General features: G+C 40.1%; 2 protein-coding genes and 3 non-coding genes across 7 annotated transcripts; all 5 read right to left on the bottom strand.

Annotated features, from left to right (window-relative positions):
* Positions 1-375: 375 nt before the first annotated feature.
* On the bottom strand, positions 376-14,455 carry kansl2 (KAT8 regulatory NSL complex subunit 2). Of its 2 annotated transcripts, none has more exons than XM_074643376.1 (10): positions 14,297-14,455; positions 11,641-11,898; positions 11,302-11,474; positions 10,492-10,606; positions 8,979-9,142; positions 8,665-8,828; positions 5,977-6,073; positions 4,989-5,242; positions 3,102-3,308; positions 376-699 (listed from the first exon to the last, which is right to left on the bottom strand). In XM_074643376.1, exons 2-10 carry the CDS (start codon positions 11,889-11,891, stop codon positions 610-612), a joined length of 1,515 nt encoding a protein of 504 aa, XP_074499477.1. In that variant the 5' UTR covers positions 11,892-11,898; positions 14,297-14,455; the 3' UTR covers positions 376-609. The 2 variants fall into 2 exon arrangements, with proteins under 2 accessions (XP_074499477.1, XP_074499478.1); XM_074643377.1 differs by lacking the exon at positions 14,297-14,455 and adding an exon at positions 13,914-13,934.
* Positions 5,675-5,808, bottom strand: LOC141773354 (small nucleolar RNA SNORA2/SNORA34 family). The gene has a single exon (XR_012595104.1). It is a non-coding gene; the product is annotated as a small nucleolar RNA SNORA2/SNORA34 family (small nucleolar RNA).
* Positions 7,824-7,957, bottom strand: LOC141773352 (small nucleolar RNA SNORA2/SNORA34 family). The gene has a single exon (XR_012595102.1). It is a non-coding gene; the product is annotated as a small nucleolar RNA SNORA2/SNORA34 family (small nucleolar RNA).
* On the bottom strand, positions 9,808-9,941 carry LOC141773351 (small nucleolar RNA SNORA2/SNORA34 family). Its single transcript, XR_012595101.1, has one exon. It is a non-coding gene; the product is annotated as a small nucleolar RNA SNORA2/SNORA34 family (small nucleolar RNA).
* A 750-nt stretch (positions 14,456-15,205) lies between the features above and the next one.
* ccnt1 (cyclin T1) lies at positions 15,206-24,494 on the bottom strand. 2 transcript variants are annotated; one of them, XM_074643363.1, is made up of 9 exons: positions 24,286-24,494; positions 22,438-22,519; positions 22,215-22,343; positions 20,424-20,484; positions 19,698-19,760; positions 19,527-19,572; positions 19,184-19,347; positions 18,973-19,043; positions 15,206-18,869 (listed from the first exon to the last, which is right to left on the bottom strand). In XM_074643363.1, exons 1-9 carry the CDS (start codon positions 24,456-24,458, stop codon positions 17,598-17,600), a joined length of 2,061 nt encoding a protein of 686 aa, XP_074499464.1. In that variant the 5' UTR covers positions 24,459-24,494; the 3' UTR covers positions 15,206-17,597. The 2 variants fall into 2 exon arrangements, with proteins under 2 accessions (XP_074499464.1, XP_074499463.1); XM_074643362.1 differs by having other exon boundaries at positions 19,527-19,582; positions 19,699-19,760.

Raw genomic sequence — 24,494 nt, 5'->3', positions numbered from 1 at the left:
GATTTCTGTCCATTTGTGATGTCACAAATCTACAATATTTAGACCATTACACGGTATTAAACGTAAACATTCTGAATGTGTCCTAGTTTATTTCCTGTTGCAGTGTATGTGAATGACATCAGCTGACAGGAAGTAAACATGGACCCAAACTGTTGCCTAGCGACGCAATTGACATGCACTAAAACGGAGCGTTTCAGACAGAGGGTAAATACAGGTAGATTTAGACAGAGAATACGAGGAAATAAAGTTTTTTTTTAAAACATTACAGCATGTAAACATGTTCTAGTAGAAACACAAAATACAAGTATGATCCTGAAAATGAGCATGATATGGGACCTTTAAATACTATCTGACATCATTAAGTTCAACAAAATATATCATAAAATTGTTTATTTGTGGATGAAAGATGAGTGTCCTCCTTTTAATTAAACAGACAAACTGATTCGGTACAATTTTAAGGCAATTTAACCAAGAAAAAAACTAAAAAAATACACCCACATGACGAACATATGTACAAATTGAATGTATAGTCTAATAATCTATTGAAATGGGCTGTAAAGGTCTTTGTGGGAGTGAAACATGTTGTTTATGTGATGCTGCAGAGGTTGTTTATCTAGGAGTGTCAACTGCAGCAGAGTCTTGGAGTGAATTATCAGTGGCTTCTTCTTCTTCTTCATCTCCCACATCCTCTGACACCACCTAGTTGGAAGAACAGGAAGTTAGGAGGACAGTAGTACATTTACTGCTCTATTGTTTTGGCTAAAATAAGGTGTAATTTTCAGCCAAAAAATGCTTTGATTATTTGCATTCATGTCATGGCTGAAATTCCTTTATGTTGTGTCTGAGATGCATTAAGAGAATGTAAAGTTATTGCTTTCTCTGTTGACTTGCTTCAGTGGCTTGTTTTTGTAAGTATGTTTCCATCCACCTGTTTTTATGTGCATTTTCAATTTGCGCATAAAACCACCTGAATTCAATTTAATATCAAATTAATACATGAAACAAACAGAAATGCAATATTGACATCATGTTTTCTACATTTCTTCCCCACCATCTTAATATTCAAAGAACAGTAGTGGATGGAAATGTGTACAAATTTGCATTTTTGTTTAGCTAGTTTTCTGAAAATTTGCCCTATATTTGGATAGAAACCTGGCTCAAGACAGGCTGCCTCAAAATTCTAAAAATGAAGGAGATTTAGGGCCAAAATCCCACAATGTGACTGCTGCTACAACCAAAGTCTACAAACCAACCAATCTGCTTCAACAAGAGACAAGACCCCAGACTCTCTACAGTTTATTAGATGTTCAGTCAGATTTTGGAGGATGAAGGACATCCGCTGCATGTGGACAGTGTGGATAGTCTTGTTCACCGCACCGTCGGGTTAAATGGTCTATTTTTCCTCCTTCTGGTGCAATTAAATCACACAAATCCCAATCTGTTATACTGTGAACTTATTAACAGTATCTCTAATGACTGATCAAGGCTCCCTCCCAGTGTGGCTGTGAGGAAAAATCAGTCAATCAATAAATTAATGAAAACACAGCAGATTTCTACATGAAAACTTTTTTTGTTCAGTAAATTTTAGTTCTGTTATTGTGGTGAAGACACTTTGACGGTTGGTTCTGAGGATAGAGAACTGAAGGAACGTTTTAATTCCCAGTAGGACCAGCTGTCTCACACACATTCAACGTTATTCTCTTAACAGCACGACCGGAAATTTCTAAGTAGCATGTAAACTGATTTTAAATGATTTTAATCTACTTTTATGTTGTTGTTTAGACGGTTCTATTTAACAGTTTTCAATAGTATTATTATATAATATAGTAATTTTTTTTACCTGTGGTTTAATTTTATGGGTATCTATTTCCCATGTTTTGGTCAATCAGCATTGGTTGGGGATGGGAGATGGGAGCACTGTAAGTTCCATGTTTTTTGGGGATGAATACAATTAAACATTAATATAAATGTTTAATGTCATTTTGTGTATTTTTAGACAACCGTAGAGAGATGACAGAAAATGAGTGGCAAGAGAGAGAAATGGGGAATGACATGCATCAAAAGGTAATCAGTCAGACTTGAACTGTGAATGTTGCAGTTCAGTCAGCACCTTAAACCTCTGAGCAAAAAGGAAACCCCAATAAAAAAACATCTACATCAAACTACCTCAATCCATATTTCCGTCTTTTACCGGCTTCACTCTCTCCTTTTTTTATGTCCTACGGCCAAAGCTGGTTTATAGTTTTGATACATTTTCAAAACATTGCAGAGAGATGTCATCAACCAATAGGTTCTCAATTTTTCCTAAACTGTCTGAGAACTATCGTCAGGTGTGATATGAACATTGGAAGAGCTTTTGTTTGCAAAAATCATCTCATGTTCATACCGTAGACTATATATAAATATATCTTTATATACAGTCTATGGATCATACTGGTCGAAGAGATGCCTTCCTAAAATGCTCCCAATGTACGAGGTGGGGGACAAAATCCACAGTCCTGATTCTGTGCAAAAAGTATTTTCCAAAGTTTATCTGAAGTTAATATGTGTGTATGTATCTTTTTAGTATGAAAGTCTTTGTTTACGTTTCCCTGGACACCGTTTCCTTGCTGAGCTCCTGTCGAGGGAGAGTAACACATGTTGGGACTTTTGTACTAAAAAGTTTGAGTTTGGAATATATCAACTTGATTTGATGAACGCAGACTTCTAAAGTCTCATGTTAACTTCAGATAAAAGAACTGTGGATTTTGTTCCCTATAATTTACACTGTCAGCACGTTAGGAAAGGATGTCTTAACGTCAGTATGAACAGGAGGAATTGTTGTAGCAAGAAAAAAAACATTGCTTCAATGTACTGTGCATGTTGTTTTAAAACAGAAAATGTAACAAAAATGTGAAGCGATCCTTCAAGTCACATCTTTTTTACGATTTACCAGTCAACCATCAACAATCTGACACGCCTTAAAATTGATGTTTTACTGACACAGATTGTGACCCAAGATTTTATTAGACCCATACATTACATACAATGAACAGTGTATGGGTGCCATCATTCAAAGGAAAGATTCAAGATCTTAAAGATGCCCCTGAGTGAGAGTTAACCTGGTCATGCATGATGGCATCCACATCTCTTTCTGAGAGCTCCTGTCCCGAGGCGTCCAGGTCAACCTGGTCTGGGTCTTCTCCAGTCAGGATGTCCATCGGGCCCTCAGCGATGGCTCTGATGGTCTGGTCCTCCAGGGCCAGGGCCGTGTCAAACTGTAGGGGGGACGGAGGACCCTGCATACCGTCCCCTTCCACATCCAGGTCCTGTATAACAGGATGAAATCTAAATCTCAACATATAACTTGTAGGAGCCATTTTAAGTTATATATTTATTTGTTTTATTTATGTTTACACCTCTGACCACCAGACGGTAAGGCAATCAGCTTCAGGTGTTGCTGCCTTGCATGTGGGAGAAGCATCCAGTTTTTGACAGAGCTCGTGATGCAGCCTTTGCGTATGTCCAATTTTGTGTTTATACTTTTCATAGAACATTGTACAATACTGAAACACCAAAATGGTGAGCTGCAAACGTCTGTGAAATAAATCAACTTTTGATCATCATGACGTCACAACTAAATCTCACAGTAGCAGCCCCGCAGTGGCTTGTTAAGAGTTGCAAACAGTCACTACACCTAAAAACACAAGTCACTTGCCCTTTGCTTCTTCTAAAGATGCCGGTCGTAGTATTTCAAGGGTGCTTTCACATATAGTTCGGTTCATTTGGTCCGGATCAAGCAAAAAAGTGATATATTTTTGCCTTTTTTGGTTCTGGTTTGGTTTGTGTTCACACTGACATTTTACAAACGAACCAAGAGCTGAAGTGATATTGACTGACAGTTAATGGACAGTTTTTGTAACCATTGTCCTGCATCATCAGCCCTGTACTCTCGTGCTACCATGATTACTGAAGGATATTGGTAAAATATAAATATATAGATCACGCGACAATTTATAATCATTTGAAGAATTATGAATTTAATGGTTTAACTTTTCAATTCATGCTAAAAATCACATCCACTATCACACAGCGGACCGGAGTTATGCTGGAAACACACCAAGCAACAGCCAAGTGCGGCTTGCATTAAATTTTTTCTCTGCGGACGTGAGGCGTGTCCATGTGTTTCAGGCAGGACGAAATTCTTGTAACATTGGTCGTGTTACAGGAGTTAACTGATTGGCTTCGGGTATTCTGTGCCACAATTCACCGCCAAAAGTTAAGCTATCCCTATCTTTTAGTTTGGACGCACTTCGCTGCAGAATCAAACAGCCGCAGCTCGCCGCAGGCCGCACTTCGCCACTGCTTGGTGCAATTCCGGCATTAGGGTGTTTTCAAACCTGCGTTGTTTAGTTCGGTGTAATCAGACTCCCCCTTTGATCATTTCATTTGGGCAGATTTGAGCACAATAATAGTGCTCGGTGCGGATCAAAGCAACCTCATCGAGGCCCTTTAGAAGCGGCCTCAATTTGGTCAAACAAATGGAGCGGTTCTTTTGTGGCGGGAACGTGATCTTACTCAACTACAAGGCATACTCTGCAAGTTTGAGCTAAACAGGTCCTGTAGCATGTCGAGGTCTGACCTGTTCTTGATATTTGATAGATGGATAGATCCCCCCCCCCCATTTACTTTCTCGCTCCCGCCCAAGACGCATCCAACCAATGAGTAAACGTTCTCATGTGGCTTTTAGCAATGCATTTTGGTTCGCTTGAAATTTTTCCTGTCTTAAAAGAAATCGCACCAATGTGAAAGTTCACCAACTCGAACCAGAGTGGACCACACAGGGAAACGCACCAGTTTGTTTGAACCGCACCAGCAAAGTTAAAGTAGTTGTGAAAGCACCCTAAAACACTAGCAATATTACCTAACCATAAGTGCTGAACATGACATTTTTAATATGATGCATATACATCAGAGGACAGTGATAGGGGAACATCATTTCTACGTACATCACTGAACTCTAGGGGAAGGCTCTCTGTGGGCTGAAGCTCTGCTGCGCTCAGATACATGTCTCTGCTTGCTGTGGTGATCTGCTCCTGTGGCGGAGGCTCTTGCTCGGGCTGGTACATGGGGGGAGGCAGGTTGAGGTGAAGCGGGCAGCGAGGATCGTCAGACTGACCCATGTGCACAGTGCGTTCACATGGGACATCTTTCGAGCCTGGACACATTTTGAAAAGCACCTGATTGCTGTCTTGGAAGATGTCTGAGGGTCTGGTTGTCAAGGACAATGACACATGATGTCAATACACAAACATGACTTCAAGAAATAAAGAAACCTGCTCCCATCTTAAAAATCTTCTTGTAATTATTTCTCAACATAAAGATACTTGTTGTGAAGTTGCAAAAGGCCCGACTGTATTATTGATATGCCTGAGTGGTTTTGTGATTTTGTCTGAGCATTAACACTTTGCAGGGTTTGTACAGTTCACAATGCAACACTGGTGTCAGGACAATGCTTAATCACCATCCAACTAAAATGACAATTAGAAGTACACAAAGAAAAGTACTTGCAATAAAACTATTGTTGTCGTTAGCTGATAGACAAAACTACTATGTAAATCCTGTTGAAAAATATAAAAAGCTTGAGTCTACCCTCAATGATTTGGGTTTAAAATTAAGGCAGGTTGGGAAAGGATTTTGTACCTTCCAACTGAAATGATTAGCCCCTTTGTAACTCTGGGAAAAATCAACAGACCACAGGAAGGAGTTTATGTAGGCTCCCTTTGAAACCAGCAGCTACCTCAAGCTGCTGGTCTTGATCGAGGCCATGGTGAAGATGGCTCAATAAGCAGAGAACCTCAGTTAGTTTGTCAATTTAAAAATAAAGGTTTAAATGTAAATATCTTCATTCAATTAATACAGGATTTGTGGTTTCTTATATGTAAACAGACCACACTATTGTGGTCAAACACATGCTGAAAACATCATTTAGGATACGTGAGACACAGTGCCGGGTCATGGGCAGGCAGGGGTTGGTACACCGGATTCCCTCCACAAACGAGATGCACTTCTCGTGCGCTGTTCTTGTGTGTGGCTACAACAGAGGAAAGAAGCGTTAGATAAGGTCAAAAAAGAACCTAAACAGTATTTCCTTTATAACTATAATCATCCTTAAACACATTATCAGTCCTGGGTGCCACAAAATTGTCAGAGGAAAAAGCCTATAAAAATGAAGAGAAATTCCATTCTGCTGCATTCAAATATGTTGAGCATAAGCTCAAACTCAAAAGTATTCATTTTCTCCCCTATTCACTGTAGTAATCAACATAATAGAGGACATGACTGCCCCGCTACATTTAAAGCATAAAGCCCACATCGACATTTTAAAACGGGACGCATTCTCTTTTTGAAATCAAAAAAAGGTCATGTTAAGTCAAACAAAACATCAGGAACATCCTTTTACACTTAGCATCCTGATGTTTTGGTTCTGTGCTCCAGAACGCTGGATTTTATGGGGTCAGTTCACTTTATAAAGGGCCAGTTCACCAGATTACCCAAAAATATCCCTTCTGGTGTTATCTAGCTATGCAGATTTCTGCTTTCACCGCAATACAGTGGAAGTGAATAATAGCATTTTGTTTGTAGTACTCACAGCGTTGAAAAAGAATACATTAAAAGCCTACAGCATCCTCTCTTTCCACAAAGAGTGTCTTTGTAAATATGGTAAATACATGGAGATTAAGTGGTAGGCAAACAGCGGCCCCTGACGAGAGCTCAAGCGGTCACTTTTATAGTTCACGTCAAAACTTTTACATGATTGTCAGGTCATCAGATATTAACTATCAAATACATCTCTAGTCCGGTAGTGCAACACAGAATATGAGTCATATATTGCCAAATGAGTATAGAGTATATTCTTCAACTTCCCTAATGGGAGAAATGACATGTGATGTTGATACCATTCTACAACAAACATTAGCGTTGAGCCGAATACTAGGTGATAGGTGAAACGAGTATCTGATTCGAATAATGTACCTTTTACGAACACGCGTATAGTATAAAATTAAAATGTGTCAATATCCAAACTTGCTTCCTCCCCTACAGAGAGCTCCCTGCAGCTCTGCACCACACACACACACAGACCACTGTCACGGGCAGCCACTCTAACACCCTTTACACCCTGCATTAAAATGCATCTCGTATCCAGATTGTATCTAGATATGATTTAACCTGATAACATTTACACCTGGTATTTATATGCATCTCCAGTGGCCACTACTAGGCTTGCCGCGGTAGTCAGTGTTACAGTGTTTTGGCATACACCGGTTACATTAATTGCCCACCGCCCCCACAGTCGTTCTCCTTTTCTTTTTTTTTCATAGAAATAAAACACATTTAGTTCATTTCCACATATCAGCACCATATTATCAATAGGCCTACACAGTCGAGCGCTACAAAGTGAAAGTGTCTGCTCCGTGCGGAGTCTCAGCACAGAGTAACAGGAGTCATATTTCACAAAGGAAGAGAGAGTTGACAGACAAGACGAGATGGCGGAGGATTTGATTTCACAGCGAAAAGCAAAAGTGCCTATTTGACAATATTTCAGATTTAAACCCAATGCTATAAGGGAACCATAACGTTAATGAGGCAATCGGGGTACGGAGGACGGAGCAGTCACGGCCAGTGTGCGTGGCGCAGCAGCGCCGAGTTGAAACCTGCGCCCCCGCAGCGGAAGCTCGACCGGAGAGGCCAGACACACAGCCATCCACCATTTAAGATCATAGTAAGTGCTTGAGTCTACCCTCAATGATTTGGGTTTAAAATTAAGGCAGGTTGGGAAAGGATTTTGTACCTTCCAACTGAAATGATTAGCCCCTTTGTAACTCTGGGAAAAATCAACAGACCACAGGAAGGAGTTTATGTAGGCTCTCTTTGAAACCAGCAGCTACCTCAAGCTGCTAGTCTTGATCGAGGCCAAGGTGAAGATGGCTCAATAAGCAGAGAACCTCAGTTAGTTTGTTAATTTAAAAATAAAGGATTAAATGTAAATATCTTCATTCAATTAATACAGGATCTGTGGTAGTACCGAGTGGAAACCTGCGGCCTGCGCATCCACCATTTAAGATCAAAGTAAGTGCTCTACAGATATTGAGCATCATCTTTTTGTTTTCCAAGATCTTTCTGCAGCGGTGTTAATATTTTGTTGTCCACATTGAGATCCGATTGTTCCGTCTGAAAGGGCTGAGCGGAAACCTCAGAGGCTGCATTACACACAGGCTCGCCACTGGACTGGGCACTGTGGAAGAGGCGGTGCATAATCCATGGAGACAGCCTCAAAATGCCGCCGTTTAGAGGGAGAGGCCTGCAAACGTTCTGTCTACACTCACATACACAGAGGGATGAGGGGAAAACCCTGCCCATTCCAAGTATGGATACAGATACAGATGATTTATTTGGTTGAACAGATACAGATGATGGTGTACTAGCTCATCCCTAACAAACATAATTCCCTTCCCAGATGCACACTGGAATGGCTGCAGAAGTTTCAGACATGGATATCTTGAAACCTGAACAGACAAACTTGAAACTATTTTCATAGCTAGATACCACTACGAGTAAGTGAGACAGTTTTTGTGGTTTGGTGAACGGACCCTTTTACTACTTTCTACTGTGATGGGGTCACACCTGAGGAGCTCCGTCTGTCACAGCCTGCCTCCTCTCTCTTAGTTGTTGGTGCAGCAAGGCTTCCACACCGTACCGACGACGGTATCGGCGCAGAGCTTTGAGCTTCTTCAGGTTTTCCCTCTCCTTCATGGACAGACCTTCAGGCCCTGTCAGCAGACTGCTTCCTGAGATCAACAAACAAATACAGATAACGCTCAGGGCTGTGAAGTCGCAAACATCAAAGGTGTGGGGTGACTTCCTACAAAGAACTATTGAACAGGTACGCAAACAATGCAAAACATCTGTAGTTAGTAACCAGTTAGTCGTATATTTACCTAGAGTTTCATGCTCCACTTTGCGGTTGTGCAGGTATCTGCGCTTTTTCTCCTTAAGCAGGTGCTGCAGGCGTTTAAACTGGTCGATGTAGAGGGACTGGAGTCTGATGAGTTTTTCTCGAGTGATGAGTGCCACCTCCTCTGCTGTGTACACCCCTGCATGTCTACGATTTACAAAGAAAAAAATAAACAAATGCATTCACTGTGAAAGGGCCATGTCATCGCTGTATTCTTTAAACTAGCTGCAACCACTCTGACTACTAGGCTTGCCGCGGTAGTCAGTGTTACAGTGTTTTGGCATGCACCGGGTACATTACTTGCCCACCGCCCCCACAGTCGTTCTGATTTTTGTTTTTCTTTCATAGAAATAAAACCCATTTAGTTCATTTCCACATATCAGCGCCATATTATCAATAGGCCTACACAGTCGGACGCTACAAAGTGAAAGTGTCTGCTCCGTGCGGAGTCTTAGCACAGAGTAGCAGGAGTCATATTTCACACAGGACGAGAGAGAGTTGACAGACAAGACGGGATGGCGGAGGATTTGATGTCAAAGCGAAAAGCAAAAGCGCCTATTTGGCAATATTTCAGATTTAAACCCAATGCTATAAGGGAACCATAACGTTAATGAGGCAATCGGGGTACGGAGGACGGAGCAGTCACGGCCAGTGTGCGTGGCGCAGCAGCGCCGAGTTGAAACCTGCGCCCCCGCAGCGAAAGCTCGACCGGCCAGGCCATCCACACAGCCATCCACCATTTAAGATCATAGTAAGTGCTTGAGTCTACCCTCAATGATTTGTGTTTAAAATTAAGGCAGGTTGGGAAAGGATTTTGTACCTTCCAACTGAAATGATTAGCCCCTTTGTAACTCTGGGAAAAATCAACAGACCACAGGAAGGAGTTTATGTAGGCTCTCTTTGAAACCAGCAGCTACCTCAAGCTGCTAGTCTTGATCGAGGCCAAGGTGAAGATGGCTCAATAAGCAGAGAACCTCAGTTAGTTTGTTAATTTAAAAATAAAGGATTAAATGTAAATATCTTCATTCATTTAATAATACAGGATCTGTGGTAGCACCGAGTGGAAACCCGCGGCCTGCGCATCCACCATTTAAGATCAAAGTAAGTGCTCTACAGATATTGAGCGTCATCTTTTTGTTTTCCAAGATCTTTCTGCAGCGGTGTTAATATTTTTTTTGCAGTTTCATTGTATTGTGGGACTATACTACTGGACATCTGTAGCACACTCAAAAATCCTGTGTTTTTCTTTAGTTTGCATATTGACTTTTGACTGAAATTAATTTTGTCACCACTCCGGTGTTAACACGCTACATACTCGCAAACCTGCTCAGAATTAGTTTGTAGTATGAATTGGATCACAGCTAATGCTTAAGGCAGTAAATTAACGTCTGAGCCATCATCCAAAAAATAACATTCACACGACAATATAAATCCAATTAAATGACTATGCAAGTTTAGATGAAAAACTTGAGACATGGTAAGATACTTTTACTTACTTTAGAGGATCCTCGTGATCACTGTCAGCGCTGTCAGCCTCGCTGTCAGGGTCTCCTCTCCATGTCTGGTCTAGTACCAAGGGACCCGGCTCCTCCTCACTCAGACTGTCCTCGTCTGTCCAGAGAAGATGTAGTTAAACATTAAAATCATATTCACGCAGGTTAATATAAACTGCAAGACGACTGACCTCATTGATTTACCTCTAACATAACAGAAGAAATGTCAAAGCACATGAGATTAGGTGCAAACACCTGAGCAAGAGGCCAATAAACTCTCAGGTGACAAGTGCAAAATGTGATCACTAGATGGCTCTACAGGATGTCAAGAAAGCAGAGAAAATAATGAAAATAAAATAAGAAAACATAAATATACAGATAAGACAGAAAAAAAGTAAATAAGTAATAATATATAACCATTTATACAGTACCAGCCACATGCATAAGAGCCACTATAAAAATGGACTAAAATCAATTTCTTCATTTAGTCCTGGATATGTTTGTGGCCTTCATTTGGTGGATGTAAAAAGTTTCCCCTATGCAGTAATAATTTTAGTCGATCACCACTCTGAATGTTCTGAAAAAGGGAAAGCTGTGTGCTGAGGGTTACACCCTGAAGAAGGCTGTTTGTGCCACTACACGTGGGTTGTTTATATTTTTTGCCAGAAGCGTGCCTTGGACTCCCCTTTTTTTAACCTTTGCATACCCCACCAAAGAGCACCTTCATCACACTGATTTGAACTTTCGAGCACTTTTTTGCATGTGAGATTAACTTGGGTCTACAATTGACAATGTCTGAACAAGATCATTTACCTAGAATACGGCTAGCTTCAGAGCGGCCTCCATCAATGCTGTGTGTCTCTGCACGGTTGTATCCACTAAGCTGAGACAACAGTGACTCTGGGGATGGACCGGCAGACGCTTTTTTCATCTGAGCTCGGAGGGCCATGGCATTCCTGCGAGCATGCTCTGCACAGAACGTCACCCTAAAGAACAAACATTGGAAAAGAAATGTCAGAAAGCTGCTAGAATTTGTTATTAGGTGTCTAATGTCTGTGTCTTCCATACTGAGACTTACAGTTAATAATAAAGCTGAGGTGTAACTTGTTTCTCACTTGTTAAAATCAGATGAAATTTTGACTTTTTACCCACCCATCTTTCCTCTCGACTTTTGGCGCAGCATTGGGGCAGCGCTTGCCGTTCTTGGCAGAGACATAGCTGCACTGTTTGTACGGGGCATTTTTATCCTCCAGTATGTGTTTGATGCAGAACTCCAGGCCGTCCAGGCGGGGCTGAGAGCATGGTCGCTGGGTGAAGGAGCAGGCCTGGGGCTCCTGAGGACGAGGCGTCTGGGTCACCCTGTTCCGGCTCGAAGGCAAAACGTGGATTCGTATCCTGTTCATAGCAAGTCTGCAAAAATAAATAGTTGAAACAAATGGTCCGTTGATTGATTAAATCGACTGAGAGACCAACAATGCAATTAACTATTTTGATAGTGGGTTAATCATTTGTTTCATTTTAAGAAAAAATAGAAAACACTCTTATTCTGGCTTCTCAAATGTGAGGATTTGCTGTTTTTCTCTGTCTTGTCTGACAGGAAACAGAATATTTTTGGGTGTTGTTATATCGGTCGAACAAAACAAAGACTTTTACAAATATCATTGGATATCTTCTGTCATTTTATAAGCAAAAAGATTAATCGAGACATGAAATATGGAGGCTAGAGCTATATTATTATATAATATTCCTACATTTCAGTTACTCATATGTGAGGACTGTTTGCTAATCTTTGGCACTTGTGAAATTAGCTAATGATGTTAAACTGAACATTTTAGGTTTAGTACTACTAGTCAGACAAAATATCTCATTTCATCATTTCATTTTATATAGACAAAAGGATTAATCGAGTAATATGAAGGCTAGAGGATACACCAACTACATATTACAAATAAAATAAATACATGTCATTGCAGATGATTCTGAATGGACCCCTTCTGGTGTGGTTACCCAAAGCACAGAGGCACACATAGCTGTTTTCAGACACAAACCCTGTGTCTGTGCAAAAAGAAAAACAGTTTGAAGAAGGGGGTGGAAAATGGTTATTTCTTCTTTAAATTGTGGAAATTACACATGAGGCTTTGAGCAGGTGTCACGGTCTAGTGGAATTTAAATGCCCACGTTTGAGAGATCTACATGGCTTATTTAGCCCTTTAATCACAAATTGGGTCCAAAGGTCAAAGACGTTAAAAGTATAACATTAACGTTAGGTAGTATATACACGCAGGATGCAAACAGAACTAAACTGCTATTATATGACTTAACATCAATAGAAACCGCGTCAACAAAAGTCAATCCAATTTGAATTACAAATGTTATTGTTCATGGTTACAGAAGGCGGTGGCAGGTCAGATAACGTTATTACACTAAGTAAATTATTAACATACATAACGGTCATTAATACCAAAACAACTAAAGCCCTGCTAACGTAAAGAATAAACTCATGATTATTGTAGGTTTAAATTTAGTAATAATAATAATAAATTGTATTCACGCAACTCAACTCAAAGACACTTTACATAGATAAAAAAGATCGTAAAACAAGGACATCATAAAAAAAAGATATAAAACACACAATATTAAATTAGACTTTAAAAGCAGTAGTAGAAGTAGTACATTTCTAACCAGGCGCCACCAAAGCACGCCGAGCTTTAGCCAAGGCCTATGGAAGGAGGATGGGACACGGGTCTTTTGAGTGAGGTGCTGCGCATGCGCAGTGTAACTCAAGCTGCGGTCTTTTTTTTTTTTTAAATTACAGTATACATGGTAACAGCAGAAAACATTAAAAACATTTACTGTGACAAACATAAAAGGACAACAGAAATGACACAAAACCAACAACAAATTAAAAAAAACACAATAAAAATAAATAAATAAGTAGATAATAAAAAAAGACTACGCGAGAGTATGACAATAACTTCACTTAAAATCTTTAAAGATTTTGCATACATTCATTGTTTTGATTGCTTTTTTTTATGTGAGGAAGAAATTGTTGACAGATATAGATCAATTTCTTTCATAAATACAAAGAAATTAGGCTTTTTTGGGGGTAAACTTGTGAATGTGGAACTCCGCGAGAATTAAAATTAAATGAATAAGAAAATGTATTACTGTCTTTGTCACTGTAATCATAGCAACCTAAATATAATATTTCTATAGTACAGTGCAAAATCTGAGAAAATGTTAACAAGTATAAAATTATTGACATCTTTCCACAATTCACATGTATATTTACAGGACCAGAATAAATGAGAGCAAGTTTCAGGATGTGATTCACAGAAGGAACAATTTACATATATGTCACTCTTTAACTTTTATAAGAAATGTTTCACTGGATAGAATCTGTGGATAAATGACACCTCTTTTACCTTATTTGTTAGAAGGAACTTTTGCGGTATTATAAATATACAATTTCGACGAGTGCAGGCCAGATTTTACTGCGCATGTGCAATACCCCCCAAGAGATATGACGCGTTGATGACGAGTGACCCAGCCTCCTTTCCATAGGCCTTGGCTTCAGCCCGCCTCTCTTTAGCCCCGCCTCTCTTTACTGCGTCACTTTTTCAGTTAGTGACTCGCCATCTTTGTTAGCAGTTGCTAACGTTAGCCAACGGCTACTTTTCACAATTCGCGGCTAAAGAAGCGAGTTTAGCTGAACGACGGCAACAGACGGTGGTCTTTCTCGATATCATCGACATGCCTCGGTGCCGGTATATGAACATATCCGTGTTTTTCGTTTATAACTGCTTACCTTGCTCACAGCGGTCCGACCTGGTTTATCTTCCGAGGCACACTACGACGGTTTTCCTGCATTCCCCCAATAATAACTGCCAAAGCCGCTGCTGCAGAGCCCAGCTGAGCCCGCCCACTCACAGCGCTGATTGGTCAGAGATCAAGGCATTTCATTGGTCGAGCTACCTGCCAATCAAAGTGGCATCAACAGTATAAATTTCTCTTCCACCCACAATACTGCAGCAGTTATGTTGGCCTTTTTTTTTTTTTTAAGTTTTCTTTCTTCGTTTGTTTATTTATTTTATTCTGTCTTTAATTTATTTTTTCTCCATTTTGTTTTATCCATATTTCATTTTATTTTATTTTGTTATGAGGAAAAGGAAGAAAAGAAAAAAAAGGGAAATATATATATATCTATATATGTGAAAAAAGAAAACCTGCCAATCAAAGTGGCATCAACAGTATACATTTCTCTTCCACCCACAATACTGCAGCAGTTATGTTGTCCTTTTTTAAGTTTTCTTTATTTCTTCATTTTTTAATTTTTATATTTTTTATTTATTTAATTTAATTTAATTTTTTATTTTTTTCTCTCCATTTTGTTTTATCCATATTTCATTTTATTTATTTTGTTATGAGGAAAAGAAAGAAAAGGAAAAGAGCAAAAAAATAAAAATAAAATAAATATATATATATATAAATATATATAAAGAAAAACAGCAAAAGAAAAAAAAACTCCTCAACTGGCGGGGCATGGGCCATGCTGCCTCAACACCAACTGGGCTCCTCCTCTATCTCCTCTCCTCCCTCCAATGATTGCCTATGGATAGAAAAAGAGCCCCGAGCTATCAAACCAGGCTCACGAATTTACGATACGAATACTGCAGCAGTGAAGTTTTCTAAAAACATGTAATGCGGGCAGCGGGCGTTTTCTTAAAATATTTATTGACTTTAATTGAGAATAAAGCAACCACATTATATCAAAAAGAACAGTGTTCACATATAACATTTTAACTGAAAACAAATAAAATCCCAAAACGTTTCATTTCCAGACCCGAGTGTCACTAAAAACACCAAGACATGAAAAAACATGAAACTTATTGTAGCTATGTGATTTTGCATTGTGTGGTTGCATGAGTGTCTTCCATTTTTCCTCAGATATGGGTTTTATTTTAAAATGTGTGTCCTTTTTTGTGACTTTCTCACAGCACAGCATAAAGTTAATACTTAAATTGGAAGATTTGTCCAGATCAAATAAAACAATTTTCAAAAATGGCAATATATTGGACATCTATTCTAATAGCCTAACCATTATACATGTAACACGTTGTCAATTGCATTGTAGGCAAACCTACTGAGATAAATATTCAGTGCATTTACTGTTTCCCTGTTACAACCAAGAGTTGAATAACCAATAAAACCTCTGCTGCCTGAGCAAAGAGCTGTACTCTTTTCAGCTTATCTTCCATATAATCACGGGAACAAAATATTTTACAATGATGATTTGTTGTACTGCATTACTGTGAATTGCCTAATCAAATGTTTTTGATTACAAACTGATAAAAGAAAGCAGGTAAAGAGCAGTAATACTTTACAATTAAAACCACATAAAGCTTAGTATGGATTAAATGTACAGATGATACCCAATTCTCTTGCCAACTAGTGGCACCTCTTCCATTATTTTTCAATACAAATTCATCATTAATTCAAATTAATTAGAGTATTATACTTCATGCTCATGACCTTGTAGTGGAGGTATGTCAATAACCTGCTTGCCATGTATCATGTACACAACTAAAGAACACGTGCAGACATTTTTGATGAATCATGGCTTGTGGATGGATTTTAAACAACAATCTGAAGCTGAATATCCGCTATTTTAGGTTGAAGGTATGAAGTCAAAAGACAGCTTTAACATGATTAAATCAGACCAGCATGAATTGACAGGCGTGCACTGGAGTTTACACATTTTAAAAACATTCCCAGCGGGAAATGCATAAACGAAAGACAACCATAAAAGACAGACAGATGGCGTTTCATTAGTCTTTGATACAGAGTATTGTGAATACTTTTATTGAGGATTGTGCTCGATATGGTCACCACAAAGCGAACACCAGCAGAAAACTATTTTTTTCCTTCGGCACAGTTTCAGGGCGCTGCTGTCAACATCATTTAAAACGTTGTATATCCATATATTCTGCCCATTTCTGTCTTTACATTTAGCTGTTATTATCACCATAAAGACTTGCCCTCCAGAGGAAACTGATGAACAATTGACAAATTACACGACAGGATTAAAAACTCACATTTCTTCTCTAGAGGGATTTTTTTGTTGGGAATTCCTTCATTGTGACCATACCGTGTCGATATGTTTGAACTCTTTGAACCCTTTGATAAAACCATATCCTTGGTATGAACTCTGTCCATTAGTGTAATCATTAGAGAACTGAATATGAATATTTTACAACCATTTAAAACAATGACTGCAACACTCAAAATCTAAAAACAAAAAAAGTACAAGCTTCCTTAATTTACATCTTTTTTTGCAATTTTTCATAACAAAATGTAAAAAATATTTCATGTTTGTTTTAAACATTTTACAGTCTTTGTACAGGTTTTCCAAATAATGAAGGAAATAAAATAAACACCAGGGGTGGGCAATCACCTTTTTTTAAGGTTATGGCTGTTTGAAAAAAAGAAAGAAGAGGAAGATAAAAAAAAAAAAAGACAAATATATTGAAAAGATGGCTTTGGAGACATGCACTCTCAAACTAGCCTGTACAGTCTTGATGAAGAAATATCCCCCTGCCTAAAAAAAGAACAAAGAGGGGAAACCTTAAAAAAGGTAGTAAAGGGGGGCTATGTTTTTTTTAAAAAGCATTCAATTAATAAATAACATACTATAAAAACATTATAAAAAGACAATCGGAAAGAAGACCTAACAGGTATGTGATGGAAATCGTTTAGTTTCCTCATGATTTCAAGACTTCCTCCAAAACAGTGATACTAAAAATACCAGGTCCCATCATCACATTTCATTTGAGTTAAACAGAAGAGCAAAAAATATTATCTACACTTTTCTGTATTTTTTTTCTCACATTTTTTAAGCTTTTAAAGCCTCATTATTGCCCCACAAGTGTAAAAACAAAAACACTCATTTATCTCACCAGTACATTTCACTGCTGTCACACTGAAACCTATAAAAAATGCTGGGTGAGTTAAAAAAAAAACAAAAAAAAAAACATACAATACTTTATGTAACAAGATGGATGTTTTTGATGTCAAGTACAATGTACATAATACGTCTCCTGATCAGGAACTCATTTGGGTAACGGCGGCAGTGGGGGAGGTGGTTCTGAAGGGAGGGGTGGGGGTCTGGGGTTGCTCCCTCTGGAGCCACCACTGTACCGGTATTCCCCATACTGGGATCTGTAGTCAAACATGGACGGCTGGGACGGCTGGACCCCCTGTGCGCTCAGAAGAGAGTTTAGCATTTCAAAAGTGTCCTGGTACTCGTTCGACTGCGCTCCGCCTGCTGCACCGTGCCCATTAGTGTCTGTCTTATCGCCTTTGGAGTGTGGATAGCTCCCTTGGTGGTGGGGGTGGCCCAGCGCGGGGAGAATGTCAGGGCCGTGGCCCAGAGTTTGCCCAGAGGAGGAAGACAGGGACGGTAGCTGGTATGGGTTCCTAGAGGACTTGCTGACTTTAGTGGAAGGGTGAGTACCTGCTGTGGGATCTTGGGAGTGCGTCCTCTTACGTGATGCGGAAGAGGACGAAGAGCTCGTTCTAGAGGAGTCGCTGGGAACTTTTTTGCTCCCTGCGACAGCCCCGCTAGAACTAGATGAATGTTTGTGTGAAGAGGAGAGTGAGGCACCGGTAGAGGAGTGGTGGTGGTGGTGATGATGGTGGTGATGGTTAGACCGTTCCCTGTGCTTGTCCCTGCTCTTGCCCTCCTCTCCAGAACTCCCCCTTTGCTTCTCAGGCACTCGTATTCTGACTTTGATGTCCTGTTCCTGACCTCGGGCGCTGCCGCTTTGCCCGGTGCCTCCCCCAGCAAGGGGGAAGCGCATTTTGAGGGAGGTCCTCTCGTGCCTCTCCTTCTCTAGGGGGATTTTCAGAATAATGGGCGACGGGTTGGACATGTCAGAGGAGGAGGAGCTGGACTGCTGGTGGTGATGCTGCTGCTTCTCCTTCCTCTGCTGCTGACCGAGAGCCTGGGCAGCGTTGGCATAGTCCCGCTTCACGCTGGCCTTCATGTTCTCCAGCTTCCTCTTCTGGGCAGCCAGGACGTCGGCGTTCTTGGCCCGGTACTCACTCAAAGACACCTTAGCTGGGGCGTGAACCTCGTTGTTGGCCTGCTGCTGCTCAGATCCAGCTTGACTTTTTCCACTCCAAGTCGCAGCACTTCCAGCTTCACCCCTGTCCTTGTCACCAGCGGATGAGGAAGAGGAGGCGGAAGGTGGAGCTGAGAGGCTCATCAAGCCTGCCACAGTGCTCTCTGATGAGGCCATGGAGATCATGCTCATCATGGTGTCCCTCTGGTCACCCTCCTCCTGGACTTTTGGCTTGGCTTTTGGTGTCTGACCTCCAGCCTGGGAGCCAAGAAAACAGAAAATCACAGTAAAGTCAGTCAAGAACATATGTCAATGCAACGCAGGATGTCTTGTCTGTACTCCGTAAAAAAAAAGTCTGTACCTTCCAGTTGCGAATCCGTTTCAACCGGCTGGGTGTTTTCTCCAGAATCTGCAGGAACTCGTGAGTGAGCTCTGAAAGAAGTTATGAAGAAGTGGAGACCAGATCAGCTGGAGAAATTTAAATAGCTTCAGATTAAGTAACTGATATATGACTTTTCAGACACATTTTTCCTGCTTGTACTTGGAATGAACTGGTCATTTACAGCACTTACCATCCAGCAGCTCGAGGGTAACCGTGGGATCAACATATTCCCACCAGTGTTTGCCGTCTGTAGACACGGGGATCTCCCAGTTGGACCATTTGCAGGCGAGATGGATGCACACACAGGCCACAACCGGCGGACTATACTGCAGGCAGAACGTGGTCAAGTGCAGACTATGTGGCAGGATACATCCCAGAAGGCAATAAAAAACAGAAACAGCAGGAGAGAAGAGAGAGCAGACATATTGAGTTAGAGGATTATACACAAACACAAAAGATATAAAAACATGCTGCGCCATTTGACTATGAAAAAATTACAGAAGCTTATGTTTTACAGTGAACTGTGAATATACCTGTTAGTGGCCATGAAGTATGACGTTTGAGCCAGATCCTTACTCGCTGGAACAACAATAGAGCAAACAAACACACTTTAAAACCTGCGAGTTAACAATTTAACATGCAAACTTCCTATCGGGCTGAAATATACAAACAGAATGTCGCTAAATTGAAGAGTCGATGCTCACCTCTGACAAGCTGAGTGCACTTGACAACATGAGTATGTGGATGGTCAATGGTGATTTCAAAAGCTGTAATAAAAAAAGGGACAAAAAGAGACAAGCCTCGATAAATGAAATGCAGAAGTCAAACTAACATTAATGCACCGCATAGATTTCATTCAAGTCCCTGAAAACCAGAAAATAAATATAGTTATATCAAACTAAGTGTTGCAGAAAATAACGTGGATAATCGCTTTGCATGGGGGCTTCCAATAACATCCTAGACGACGTGAAAACACATGAATGTGAAACATTAAAAGGCATGCCGGTACAATTTTGAGTCGTTTCCCAACTCTTGCTTTGTTGCATAACACTGAATCTTGTTTAAAACGTAAAAAAAGTTATCTTCTTCCTACAAGCTTGAAAACGTGGGAAAGGATTTAAGTCGGCTGTAGTGAACATACTAAAAAGCCATTGTTCATGATGCAGCGATTCGTCACATAGTCCTCAAACAAATGGCTTAAAAATATGTAGACAAGGGAAAAAAAGAGGGAAATGTAAAAAGTTATGGACATAATAGAAACAAAAGCGGAAGCATTGTAATGCAACAGTGCTGCTAATATGAAGCGTGAATGTCTCTTTCCTGTGCTTATGGGCTTTCTGTGGACAAAATTAAAACAGGTTAGCACTATTTTTATAATCACATGTTTCTGGAGGGAAATCAAGGGGCTCAGTTCTTCCTTCCCAACTTACCCAAGGTCTGGAGTATTATGCTCTCAAGAATGACCAGGTCTTGGGCTTGTTGCAGGTAGGCCTGAGGTTGAGAGGACAGGCAAGTTACTCACTGGGAGGCCTCTATCCGTTGTCAAACACATTGAACCCACCTGTCATGTAGAGCTGATGAAGCCTCACAGACAAGTACTGAGATTATTAAAAGCTATACAGTGAGTACAGATGTTTTTGGTTTACAACTGCTAAACATCACATTAACTGGGTGACTGAAAATCATACACACACAGACACCAGGATGCATTTTGTCTTTTGCTCTCTTGACCCATGTATCAAGAGAAAACAACAAGGTAGGGGTGGGCGATCTGGCCAAAAAATCAATGTCACAATCTCCATTTGAACCATTGCATTAAAGATACTACACGAGTTTCAAAATGGGGATTAAAACCTGAGATTAATTTGAATTTGTAAACAAAAGTCAAAAGATAATCACAAAACACTTTAAGTACTCACAACTCAGATAGAAAAAGTAGCAAAACGTTAACACCAAACAATAATTAGTAAGATGTAAACAACACAAAATTGCCCTTTTCAAATTCTGTAAATCTCACACTGGCAAATAAATCTTCAAAATAACACAATATTGGATGGCGGTACTGGAAAAAATATTTGCGGCTTGGCAGCTCATGCTGCTGAGCTAAACTTTTCACCAGCGTTTTAAATTCCATATTGTCAACAACTTTGAATGGCAGCATATCCTTCGCTAAATACAATGTGACGATCTCAGTTACCGCTTTCTATCTTTTGCTGCTTTGGTTGTGTTTTTTGCCTGCTAAAATGCTTCAGTCAGTGATAAGTGTTTTGTTTTGTCTTGTAGGATGCGGACGAGTGAGGCTGTGCCTCCCTGAATCAAGCACTGTCTAATATGTTTGTTGTATTACCTCCAGAAGAGCCCAACCAGTGCTCGACAAAGTTTACAAATAACTTTGGCTTGGGAAATATCTGACACTGCATATCGAAACCTTTCCCATACAATTGATGTTGAGGTTTTTTTGGCACAAGCTCCTTATCCGCCATGCCTCCAGCTATAACTCATGTTGCATTGTTTACAATACATCACCCAAGGAAGAGCCACATCCAATAAGCATAGCCCATCTAGTTGGCTATATCACTCTAGTAGTTTGTTAGCGCTGATCAGCGAGTCAATGAGGTTATGTGAAGTTTGAAAACAGAAGTAAGAAGCCATTAAATACCGCGATCTCTATGATACGCCTGAAAAGCAGACTGTGGATGCCTTCAAGATTGATCACAATGTAAAATCGTCAGATCGTCCACCCCTAACCTGAGGAAGCTCAAAACAAAACACCTCATGAAATAATTGTACCCAGTTTAAATGCAATGCAAAAAGCAAGAATACAGAACAGAAACTCAAACAGCTGTTAACTTATTGCCAAAATACATTCCATATAAGAGCATCAGCATCCAAGCTGCTATTAGAAAACATCAATTCTAAGAACAAAACGATGAGCATAAAAAATTCAAGCAATTTTGTAGCTTAAAAGGAGTCCCTCTCTTAATTTAAATCCAAAGTGCTGCCACAAAGTAATGTTTACAGCCAAATTGTTGCTTCTGAAGAAACACAAAATAATCAGTAAAATTATCAAAACATTATCAATCTTCACAAATTCAACTGATGAAATAATACACTCCCTTTAAGCCGTAGTATTATGGAGATGAAATCTGTACCCGATCAGCTAAGCTCGGGAGGAGACAGAGCACAATTGCAGGCGATTTTGACCGCATCCCAACACTTACATCACTGCGTACATCTGGTGAAGGATCCTGAGGATTGAGGCATGCATGGGCCACCTTGATAACGTGCTCCAGCTTTCGGGGCTGCTCTTCGACCTTTGCAGCAAGGAAGAGTGCGGCAGGAGAAATAACCTGTTGAGGGAAAAAACAAAATTAATTCATGAGATGATTGAATTAAAGTACGGACAGCAGTATCTGGGACTTCAGGTGCACAAGCGATACTTACATTTCTGTGAAATCTGGTGAATGACTGGACCATGTAGAATCGATGCATGTACACAATGGCTGTATTAATAGTAAGTTGGGACCTGATGAGGGACAGTTAAGGACAATGTAGCAAACCGTACTAACACACCACAACAATGTATATGACTGGGGTCATTGATCTATATGCGAAATAACATAATTGAGTTTTAATTAAGCTAATGACATAAAGCTCAATATCACATCATTGGCAGAGCAACAGAAACCCAGCTATCTTCAGATGCTAACCGGAATCAATTTTTTTTACACATAAAAGGGTCGACTCTAAAGATAAAACATTAGCTTTTGAAGGAATGTATTACACATTTTTCTATTTCCACGGTCTAAAATTTGAATTTTTCTTGTTGCACTGATTATAATGAGAGAATATTTTAGATACTTTTTAGTCCTGCATACTGTAGGAGTTGATAGAGTTATTTGGTTTCATATCTCTATCCAACAAGTAAGAACCTCACTGATATCTGATCTGCTCATCTTAGTCATAACTGTAATAGTATATTCAAAGTAATGAACCAAAATGTCTGAATCTAGATTTAAGACTACTCTTATCAAGCAAAGATGTTGAACGTTCACGCTTCACAGTCAATACATTCATTGCTTCAACTTGCTCACATTTTCTGTTTGATTTGGGGAATTGTGGGTGATTTAATGCACCTTTTTGATTTAAAATTAAGGAATCACCCGAGACATGGATAACTAATTATCCCCCCTAAACAGGTGGAAAGCTGTTACTGTGAAGCAGCTGCAGGAGCTCTTTGACTAGTTGCTGGCAGAAGACTTAATGAGTGGACTTCATTGCAGATTTGAAAAAGCAGTGAACAGTAAGTTTAGCAAAGAGGAGTAAAACAAAACCTCTGTGTTACACAGGAGCGAATACTGCCCATGTATTTAGAAACACACCTCTAATTCCTACATAAAAGTAACAGAAATGAAAATAACATGCTTGAAGGCCTCCCAGGACTGAGAAAATGATGCTCCAGTAAATAATAAATAGGAGGTTTGGATGAAATGTTTTTTTCTATCCAATTTACATTAACCACTGACTTTGAAGCTCATTAAATAATTGAAAGCTTTTTCCTAAATGTTTGTTTTCCAAACCATGATAAAACTAACACATGTATGTTTGATTGAATTACTTCTGAGTAGTTGCTGGATGAAGACTTGATGAGTGGACTTCATGCAGATTTGAAAAAGCAGAGAACAGTAAGTTTAGCAAAGAGGAGTAAAACAAACCCTCTGTGTTACACAGGAGCCAATACTGCCCATGCATTTAGAAACACAGCTCTAATTCCTACATAAAAGTATTGATTAAGCTAATGACTTCCAACTCTCACTATCACATCAGGGGCAGAGCAACAGATAGCTTCACATGCTAACCGGAAGCAGTTATTTTAACACATAAAAGGGTTGACTCTAAAGATAAAACGTTTAAATACTTAAAACATACTACAAACACAATGTTTCTAAACATAGTAACTCCAGTAAAGCTACACAGTTTCTCCACCAACACTCACAGTGAGAGGCGAAGCTAATGCTAACATGCTAACCTAGGCCCGAGCACCACACCAGGCCTTCGTGCTCCCGGGTTAGCCCGATACGCCGCTCCGGAGTAACGCTATAAAGCTCCCGTTAACGGATTTAAATCACGAACCACCGCGTGAAACAGATGGGAGACATACAAACAAACAAAAAGCCTTCTAACTGAGCACAATAACAAAGCACCGGCCGTGCTGTGCGCCTCACCGGCTCCTCGGAGAAGCTAACCTCGCTAGCCACAACAAGCTAATGTCGTCTCCTCGACAAAAGATACACGTTGAGCCGCTGTCCCATGTCCTGCAGCAGGTTGGCCGCCTGTTGTCTGTAGGACAGCTCCTTGTCCGGATCAAGTCCAGCTCGACGTGATGGGCTGTTGTCGATCTGCTGCCGGGAGTAGTACCATTTGTTATTACAGCTTGCAGGAGGAGAACGAAGCGAAGCCGCCATCACTGAGAAGGACGATAGTTTAAAATCTCTGCGCGT

This window comes from Sebastes fasciatus, chromosome 8, assembly GCF_043250625.1.
Source record: "Sebastes fasciatus isolate fSebFas1 chromosome 8, fSebFas1.pri, whole genome shotgun sequence".
Taxonomy (NCBI): domain Eukaryota; kingdom Metazoa; phylum Chordata; class Actinopteri; order Perciformes; family Sebastidae; genus Sebastes; species Sebastes fasciatus.
This window is presented reverse-complemented; position numbering and strand designations above follow the sequence as displayed.